The following is a 10565-nucleotide window of genomic DNA, read 5'->3' as shown; positions in this document are numbered from 1 at the left end:
GTCTGTGAAACATGAATTTTGAAGAAATAAAACTTAATTGTTATTGGCTTAAAAAAATGGACAACAATTGTGAGTTACACTCCATGAAGCCATTGCCTTTGAAATAAAAAAATTTAGCAAAATCATAGTTAATAGCCCATGAAAATTGAGCATTTTTGCCGTACATAAATTTATTCGCCATTGGGTTGAAATATATTAAGAAAGACAAAGTTGTTGATTATAACCCATGAAAATCGTAAATTCTGAGGAAAAACTTAAAATGTCATTGGAACAAAACGGCAAAAAAATGTACAAAAATCATGAGAAAAAATAACAAACTTTAAAATACTCTAGTTATTTGCCAATGGGTTGAAATGAACGATCGCGCTTTATAACCAACTAATGTTGAAAATTTTGACATGCAAATTATTTACTATTAGATTGAAATAGATAAAAATTGACAAAAAAAAAAAGAATTATAACCCATTAAAATTGTGAATTTTGAGATATCTAATTTCAATTTGGTCGAACAGAAGAAAATTGATGAATATCATGGGTTATTACCCTTGAAAATTAAAAATTTTAAAGTATACCAATTAGTTACTTTTGGATCGCAAATAGAATTTGCGGGTTATACCCCATAAAAATTTTGAGTTTTAAAATTACAGGACTAAATGCAAGTGGGTTGAAACGAAAGAAAGTGGACAAAAATCACGGGTAACTTATGAAAATTGTAAATTTTGATATACTTTATTAATTATTATGGGGCTAAAACAATAAAAATAGATAAATTCATGATATGCATGGGATATAACCCACAAATTTCGTAAATTTTCACTTGTTTCAACCTAGTGGCAATTGATCAGCCTACTTCAAAATTTGCAAAGGCTGAGTAATGTCATCTCAATAAAAATCCCAATCACCGGTTTCGTTTGATGCCGTACTAACTTCTTCATCAACCCTCAAGAAAGTTCGGCGGCAACACAAGATCATACTATAAATATTCGAAGTTCCAGTTGCAACATAACTTTATGATGTACCACAAATGAATTCATAAAAATAACTATTGATGACAAATTTGATCCTCAAGCTAAGAGTCCATCGATACGTTCCTCTGTGAAGTAAAGCTCAAAGAGATCACTTCATCCCTTGGCCGAACTTTTCCGAGCAAGTATTTGCTATGAGGACAGCCCATCGACCCGCTACGGTCACATTAGGCCGCCGAACACGCCGAGAATCTTATCCCAACGCGATCTGTACAAGCGGGGTGATCCCCGTGAAGGGCTCAAAGACGCATCATCCATCACATTTCAGGCCAAATATGATGAAAATATTTGGCCGTTACATCCCATGTATCATGAAAATATTGACACCTCTTGCACAAATCTCCTCTCATCAACCTTACATTAGTAAAGCACAAGCTGGTTATTCTTCTTCATACATGGAGCCAAGAAATATACGCTCCTTACCTCCGCCAAAGGATTCTCAACCCCCTCCCTCAATTAAGTTAGTGACTAACTACATGTCAAACATAAACGAGGGAGCTTGGGGGATCTTCACTATAGAAGCAACACTGTAAACGACACCACTGAAACAATGCCTGCCCCTCTTTATATAAAAAAAAGGCAGGGGCAACAATCGAAACTCTACAACTCCTCTCCCTCAAAACCTTTACAGTTCTGCCCGCGATCGCCTCCTCACCCTCCCATCTCAGCGCAGCCGTGTCAACTCAGCCACGGCGTTGCTCTACTCCCACTCCACGATCTCCTCACGCTCCTCCATGATGCGACCGACGTGTGTGACTCCAACCGCCTCCCGCTCGATGCCACACTAACTGACGGGTAAGGGTACAACTGTACAAGCACAGCCAAATCAGTCCCAAACTGTTTTTCTTACATCGAATGAACCACATTGTATACGGATTTGGATCCTTCCTGCTAACAAAAAGTAGTACAGAGACCGCTGCTTTCATCGTAACTGTTGATTTATCTGGTGGGTGATTATGATCCGTTCTAAATCCAACACTAGTCATATCTCGATTACTTGTACTCATTTCTAATTTACACTCATATATAAATCACAATCACCCATTAGACAAATTAACGGATGTGATAGAAGTAGCGGTCCCTCCACTACCTTTTTGTAGTGAAGCGGATCGCAATCCATTGTGCACTCTAATTACAATACTACGGACCTTTGCATCGAGCCTTGCTGACACCCCAACCGTCGTTGGCCTGACCGACCTCTGCCTGATGACGTGACAATACTCGGGATCATCCGCCCTCCCTTCTGACCGTATCCACTGAATCATCCCATGGTACATTGGGAAGAACCTCATTTGTATTGATGCATAGGCAAAGTATGGTACTAAAGTCGCGATGGTGACCAATAGAGTGACAATCCAAAACAACGGTGAAGGAGAAAGACTTTCGATGAAAACTTTGAACGCGTTGGTCGAGAAAGATGGAGAGATGGAACCATAGACGAAGAGGAAGAGGTACCAGAAAGCGACGCCACCCCATATGAAGATGTGTTGGATGAGGGTGAAGTAGGAGACAGAAAGAGCCATTTGAAGGTTGACGACCCAAATGACTATAGTGTACATGGTGGCTCCTAGGATTTCAAGCTCAGCGACCTCGCCGCCCTTCCGGAAGGCTTGGTGTTGGAGGACAGAGATCGTGAGGAAGAAGATGGTGATGGCACTGAGGATGCCGTTGAACATCCAGCCGAGAATTCGAACCCAGCTAAAGAGGACATTTTGTACACCTTCTTGGTATAAGAGGGGAAACTGCATTTTGAATCCATATCAAGCAATATCCATGTAATATAGAGTGAAAATTATGAGAGAATATCAAGCCTCTGTTGAATTTTGTCAATTTCTAGTGATTTTCTTTTATTATTTGAAAAATGAAGCACAAAGATTTATGCTGGCAAAGGAAAATGATTCATCTCTTGTTGCATTTCAACGTGATTAGACTCAGACTATAGTATTTCTTTTAGGTACTTTGTGATATAATTCCCCAACCCTCCCTTCCGTCCCTCCCCCCCCCCCCCCACCAAAAAAACGCCCCCAAAAAATCTTGTAATTATTTATTAAACCCTCAAATCTTCATACTTCTACATTTCTACATTAAGCTTCCGAAACCTTGATGTTGGTTCAAATGGGTTCTTATTTAGAAAAAGTTAGTAGTCTCAAGGGTTAAATTTAAAGCAACTTAATGAATTTAGGGTCTGATTAAAAATATGAAGATTTGGAGGTCTAACATGAAATTAACATAAAATTGGGGGTCTAATATAATAAAAACAAAATACTTTTATTAAATTCCTTCTAACGATTGCACCAAAAGTCTAAAGTTATGATGAGGGCTGAGGGTTATAATTTTAAATTAATTCTAACATGCCCCTCGAAGTTGAGCGTCCTTTTTATGACTGAAATCTAGACTCATGTAGCAATGTAAACTTTTAGAAAATCAGCTTTAATTTCGTGGCCGATGGGATTTAAATCTGGGTTGCTCTGATACCATCTTAAAGTCCCTCTAATTATTACACCCAAAGTCCGAAGTTATGGTGAGGGTCAAGGTTACAGAAAGAATTAGGCAGCCTGGGCATTAGACCCGATGCCTAGATCCTAGGCGCCTAGGAAGTTTTCCTATTTTTTTAAGTTTTTAATTATAATAATTGATAGGAAATGTCAAAGTTATAGAAAACTTAAGGTGTCGGACTAGCGTCTGGGTGGATTTCTTCGTTTAAGTGGTGGTGGTGGAGGTTCTGTTAAATATCAAAGGCTGATGTAGAGTTTGGATGATGTAGAGGCTGCAACTGAGGATATCACGATCAAGGCCTAAAGGGTGCAGTTCATGTAGGCAGATCATGCTCCCCTAGGTGCCCCCAAAACCTGATGGATAGTATAGGTACTGCCTAGGCGCTAGACGGTCAGAGTAGGTGCTACCTAGGCTTAGGCGTAGGCCTAAGCAGGCTAGGCTGAGGCTTTTTAAAACATTGGTAAGAGTTGAGGATTATAATTTTATACCATTAATTCTAACACCTTTGTTTTATTTCCTTTTCTTCAATACACCGATCGATAAGAAGAGAAATCTTTTTCTAAATCTTAACACAAAAGGATAGAAAACAATATCAATCACACTTGGGCTTTGATTGTGAAAATGATTGAGCAAGAGTTGTACCAAATACATTCAACTATTAATTATCTCAAACATTATATAGATACTGATAATTAGTCTAGAAAAGGAGCAGTTATGGAAAATTCGCATGGCATACATACCTTCAAGCAGAAACGAGCAGAAACATCTTGATCGAACACACCCAAAGCTATCACGGGAAGAGATGTGAAAAATACATTATATAACGACATAAACCAATCGTTATAAGCTGCCTGACCAGAGAACGAGGTATAAGCCTCATATAAGAAGAGAGTTACACCGAAAGTAAGGTTCTTGTAGAAGAAGTAACATATCTGCAAAGAAAAGGGTACATTAGCAACAACTTAAATTGAAAATTTACCAACTTAATAGGATTGAAAATGTTGTATTGTACCATTGAAGAGATCCTTCGATAGCACCAATGCCCATGAACAAGAAGTAGACGTTCTAGAAACCGAAACTGAGCTATTGAAACATCACTGGACATGACTGCCTGAAATTATTGGCAATCATAGAAGACAGAATTAGAATTAGAAGAATAAAGAAGTATACTTGAATTTATAATTAAGGCCACACTTAAGTAAAATTTTTCTTCTCCTTTACATCCATATTTATCAAGAAAATATATACAGGGGAATTAGAGGGGTGATAGCCAAACAATTTGCAATTGCATGAACTCAAATTTCAGACGAACTCTCTCTTCAAAAGGACTAAGGCAAACATTAAAAATTCATTTTTTTGGGTCTCTCTTGGGGTTTCCAAACTGGAGAACTTGAAAGAGATGAACAGTTACTGGATGGATTCAGAAATCCAACCTCAATTAAAATTCAAACTTTCATGATTTAGTTACTACAAATTCTTTCAAAACAATCCCACTGTACATCAAAGTGAAAAAAATGCATCATAACAAAATTATGAATCTTTATAATACTGGCCTGCATTCCTTCAACACCGCTGATGCCAATCCCTATGTCTGCTTCTTGAAGCATACCTACATCATTTGCTCCATCACCAATTGCTAGTGTTACTTTACGAGTGCCGCTCTTAACCAATCTTGTGACCTAAATAATTATGTTGGCCGCCTCGTTAAATTAGATTGACAGAAGGATAGAACAAAAGCAATTAGACAATAAAAACATGTTGAACTCACAAGGGCTTTTTGTATGGGGGAAGATCGGCAACATATGACTGATGCACAACTCACCGCCAATTGTAAAAAAAAATTCTTCACATCATTCTCCAAAGCATATGTGAGGGATTTCCCATCAATAATCAAAGCAAATGCCTCTGTGCTTGATGAGCCTACTCGTTTCTCTCCTTCACTTATTTGTTGTGTGATGCTGGCTTTACGTGCCTAAAAGAAAATATTGAGAAGATACATAGATTTTGAAACATATTTTAAGACATATACAAGTAGATAAAGAGCTTGAAACTTGTTATTCTGTGCCCTTTTCTTTGGAGATATCTTACATCTTTTAATGGGCATTGTTCATCCACAAAAAATTGCAAAAAAGGCACATCTTGAAGAGTGTTATCAGGGCAAAATTGCATAAATTGATACTCTTTTTGTTACCTTAGCAATGGCATCTTTGTTTCCTTCTTTCTCCACTGCTACAATATCTGGTGTTTCCAAAGTGATGATTATCTGCTTCATTCCTTGTCTCAGTAGACTGCAAGCAAAACTGAAGGAAGAGAGAAACAGGAGGATGGAGTCAGTATGAAGGCAGAAATGATGTTAAAGGAAAATGTAATAAAAGGTCCACTGAGAAAAGTGTATAAGTTTATCTATATATGATATTTTTGGCATACCCAATATTGATGGCAGTCTCCATCTTATCACCAGTTAATACCCAAATCTTAATTCCAGCTTGCGCTAGCTTGTCGATACATTCAGGTACCTATAGAGAAATAAATAAATAAATAAATAAATAAATAAATAAATTCAATAGTATAACAAGTATTAAACACTGAAAATTTTAACATTGTTACATGAAATTTTTCTACCCACCCCATTCTGGAGCTTGTCTTCAACAGCTGTAGCACCGATAAGAATTAGATCCTTCTCGATCTTTTCAGCAGCTTGGTCAATCTTTTCCTCTCTATCAGCAGTCACTAAGCTCTTTGCCTGGATAAATTCTTTATTGAATTTCTCATACACCTTTTCATCAAGCTCGCGATATGCAAGAACTAATGTCCTTAAGCCAGCATCAGCATAATCATGCAAGTTCTCCTTAGTCTTCTCCTCGAATTCTCTTCCATTCTTTGCAAGCCTTTCAAACATAACACTGTTTAAAAGCCCAAAATAAAACTATTAAAGATTATGCATAATATTTTCAAAACGAGAACCATATAAATGAACTATGACACTAACTAGTATTCTATTGAAGCATACTCACTTGTCGGCACCTTTAGTGAGAAGCAAAAGTTTTCCCTCATCAGTTTTAACTATCACAGACATCCTTTTCCGAGTGCTACTAAACTCTAAGATATTCAAGAGCCTATATGATCTGCAAACAATGCAAAACGAATATTATTAATTAGTAATAAATGGAAGGATTAATAATGTGTATTTGCAAAACTGCCACTTAAATCTTAGTATTTACAAAACTACCCACCACAACATCGACGTGAAAAATAAATACCATAAACCATCAACTTTGGTGGATATTATGAGTAAAATATTGACTATTTTGTTAATATTTTTACATTGCAAATACAAAGTAGCCTATCAAAGTCGATGATTTGTTGAGTTGGGGGGTATTTTTTGCCAGAGTTGATGATTTCCGGGCAATTTTGCAAATCTGAGATTTGGGGTAGTTTCGCAAATACACATGATTTAAGGGATATGTACATAAAACCCTAGATGAAATTAGAAAGGAGCTATAGATTGAAAGCTTGACCTATCCACTGTCTTGCCCGTAGAAGGATCAAGCTCATGAACGGAGATAGATGTCTGTGTTCTCTGATAGAACTCAAATCCTACTTCCCTTGCTGCAATAACAAATGCTGCCTCATCTGGTGACTCAGCTTCATAAGTAATTTTACCTGAGGTTTCATCAATTTCGGGTATAGCAGTATGGCATACAGCCAAGAGACGAAAAAACAACTGTATAATATCAGCACGAGGCTCATTAACCCAATTTCCATTCATTATTCGACCATCTTTGAAATTAAACCCTTTAACCTTTGGTTTTTCATCCACTTCCTTGTCTTCTTGAGGAGTCTCAAAAGGCAACGTGGACCTTTTTCTTTTGGCCATTGCCTTCTCCACCTCAGTAATACCACGACCATAAGCAGTACCAGCTATTGAGCACTTTATAAACTCCATAGAGTTACAAGTCAATGTTCCGGTTTTATCTGAGAGGATTGTGTCAACTTGACCTAATTCCTCGTTTAAATTTGAGGTACGAGCATGAGCGGGTGTATCAGTTTCCTCGTGATACATTTGAATGTCCTGGTTGATGAAAATGGCCTGAAGAACTTTGACAATCTCTATAGAAACATACAAAGAGATGGGGATAAAATAACTATATAGCATCATTGCAGTCAAGAAGTGCAAAATTGCTGCAAGAACTGCCCTTTTAGGATCATAGTACCAATCAGCGTCATCAGGTCGAAGATACCAACGTGTCATCCTGCCATTTTTCAGGTCATTGTAGGTTTTAATACCAAAGGAAATTGATCCAATAATTGAGATCAAAACCAAGCCAAATAGCAAGAGGTAAATAAGTTTATCCATTTTCCTCTCAATTTTGCTTCTCTTTGAAGGTGGATTTATGGCATTTTGCATAACTTTCGTATCTTGACCTGTGAATACGACAACCCCATAAACAAAATCGGTATTTCGGAGTTTTGAGTCCCTTAGAAGAAGTTGTTGAGGTGAGAGAGGATATTGTTGGCCTTCATAGTCCATGGTTCCTACAAAAGTGTAGAGGTTTGCATTTGGGTCTTCACATTTTATCACTGCTTTGAAATGTTGGAAGCTAGAATCATCTTGTAAGCTCGAAGTTGCTTCTAGTGACTGTTTTAGCTTCAAATTGGTTTCTCCATCAAGATTCGTGGTTTCCACGTAACAAATTGCCTCTTCATAACTTGATGAAAGCATGATTAGATCGGCAGGAAAGAAATTATCTTTTTCTACATTCACTATGTCTCCAACTCTCAAATTTTTCCATTCGGTTAGCTCAAAGTGTCCCCCACCGCGATGAACTTTAACCTTTCGATTATTCACCTCTCTGTCCTGAAAGAAAAGCATACTTTTTAGATATAACCATCTTTCCTAGAACCTGGAGAAAACTGAAGCATAGATCCCAGACTGTCTAAAGATTGCAGAAGAATTCTAACAGTTGAATTCTGTCCAAGAGCACAAGTAAAGCCAGAGGGGACTTTCTTTTCTCAAAAGAAAATCCTGGGAACTTTCAAATTACAAATAGTACTAGATGTTTTTTTCTCACTTCGGACCTATAAGCACCTCACAAGCAGACTCTACGATGGAAACAGGAAAACTTCCCTAATAAATTTGCAAAGAATTCAAAGTATCCCCTAATCATCAGATGCAAAACCTATCTTTCATCACCCAACTCCACAAAATTTCCTAAATATGTTTCTATAATATTTTCATATGATAAGCTACTGAGCAAAATATAAGGAATTCATCAATTCAACACTAAACTTTCCTACTATCACATGAATCTAAAAAAAAAAGGAAAATCCGATTCATTCACAATCGGTTTCCATCCATTCACATCAAAAACAACGTCATAAATCCATTCTAAATTTTAGAGAAAAAAGGAAAGGGAAAAATGGCAGGGAAAAAAAACAAAAGTACCTGCTGATTCCTCCTCCAATCTTCGACAGCCTCCTTAGCCATGCTTGCCCAGATCACCACCACCAGCGGCAACACCGCGCTCACTGCCGTGTAAGGCGCCAACGGCGTAAACGCAAGGCATCCAGTAAATAAAAAGTATATATTGGCAACTCTCCTAAACTGCTCGAACAAAGATTTGGGCACAAAAGTAGCCAATGTGTACTTGGTCGTAGACACATAATTGTTGCCATAATTCAATATATTGGCCTCAAAACAATCTGGTTCATTGGCAAATACAACTCTAGAATATCCCGGGCCCCCGATATTCAAATGATCATCAGTAGGAGAAGGCTTTAGACATGAAAAGCTGAACAATTTATTGAAATGAAGCTTCTTTCTCCTTCCTCTACCTCCAGCCATCTAAATGGGTACCAACAACAATGCAAATTTGCAATTTCTAGATGAAAACACAAGCTTTTGGACAAACCCAGACGTGAGTTTTTGAATTTCACAACTATGTGATAAAATTCCCACCCTTAGACATAAATGAATGAAAACTTGAAATTTTAACAAATACCCAGATGGAGAAATAGCTCCTTTCCTCTTTCTAGGATCAGCATACCATAGAGATCAGAGCTGAACACAATCTATAAGAACCCAAATATTTGCATGTATTTTTTTTTGGGCAAATGGGGAGAATGTGCAAAAAGAGAGAAAATTGGGATAAAAATGAGAGCTTGGTGAGGTTTACCCAAAAGCTCTAGAAGATCTTACATTGAAAAGAATTTCTGTTTTTTTGGCGCCATAGGGTAATTCCTTTCTCTCTCAAAATGATAGCTATATTGTCTTGATCCTCTATATTCCTCTCTCTAGAGAGATTTTATCTCCCTCTCTCTCCCCCCTCTCTGTCTCCCTCTCTCTCTTAAAACATAGCAAAGAAACTTCTTTTCTTTTGAAGGAGGAGACAGAGAGGCATTAGGATTCAAGGAACTTGTTCTTGTAATATTTGGGTAATTTTTTGGGACAGATTTGGTGGTGGATATTTCGTGAACAGGGGGTGAGAATATCAAACCTCAGTTTTAGGGGAATTAACTTGAAATTTTACCTCAATAATATGTGGATTAGTCTATGGGAGATTCTCCTAGTTCTTAGGTGGGTTTCCTTTTCTTCACTTGTTCTTTTCTTTTCTTAGGGAGGGGGACTACGAGGGAATATGTACCCGAAAGTATTTGCTGGTTTCGGTTGGTAAACTTCACAAAACCCTCCAAACTTTGGGTTGTTGCTCGAAACACCTCCGAACTTTTTTTTCCCCCGATAAACCCTCTGATTTTTCTCACGAAGAACCTTCCCGACTTTTCCACTAATAAACCCTCAACTTTCGTTTTCCTCAGGCACAGGTCAAGGTCGGAGCCAGATCCTTGTTTTCTCCTTTCGATTAAAACTTTCAATTAATATCTCATGTACTCTTTCATATATACATTGGACCTTTGATTCTAATATTTCGAAATTATGGAATTTCCGGTTAATTTTCAAGGTAATTAATTTCCTCATCCAAGCCAATTCGATTGATGATGTATTTTTGTAGTTCCAATGGTCATCACACGGATCTCCACAGATGC

The 10565-nt window shown here is 37.5% G+C and overlaps 1 protein-coding gene across 1 annotated transcript; it reads right to left on the bottom strand.

Annotated features, from left to right (window-relative positions):
* On the bottom strand, nt 1354–10096 carry LOC109829009 (putative phospholipid-transporting ATPase 9). The gene is made up of 12 exons (XM_020396049.1): nt 8968–10096; nt 7040–8379; nt 6536–6646; nt 6148–6424; nt 5949–6037; nt 5713–5821; nt 5290–5493; nt 5075–5200; nt 4534–4632; nt 4262–4453; nt 2174–2767; nt 1354–1832 (listed from the first exon to the last, which is right to left on the bottom strand). The coding sequence occupies exons 1-12, from the start codon at nt 9364–9366 to the stop codon at nt 1704–1706; spliced, it is 3669 nt and encodes a 1222-aa protein (XP_020251638.1). The 5' UTR covers nt 9367–10096; the 3' UTR covers nt 1354–1703.

Source organism: Asparagus officinalis, chromosome 1 (assembly GCF_001876935.1).
Source record: "Asparagus officinalis chromosome 1, Aspof.V1, whole genome shotgun sequence".
Taxonomy (NCBI): Eukaryota; Viridiplantae; Streptophyta; class Magnoliopsida; order Asparagales; family Asparagaceae; genus Asparagus; species Asparagus officinalis.
This window is presented reverse-complemented; position numbering and strand designations above follow the sequence as displayed.

Coding starts and splice junctions, on each gene's coding strand:
- LOC109829009 (XM_020396049.1), bottom strand. CDS start 9,366: ATGGCTGGAGGTAGAGGAAGGAGAAAGAAGCTTCATTTCAATAAATTG. Junction 8,380..8,967: donor ATTGGAGGAGGAATCAGCAG/GTACTTTTGTTT, acceptor CTTTTCTTTCAG/GACAGAGAGGTGAATAATCG. Junction 5,822..5,948: donor GAGACTGCCATCAATATTGG/GTATGCCAAAAA, acceptor CTCTTCCTTCAG/TTTTGCTTGCAGTCTACTGA.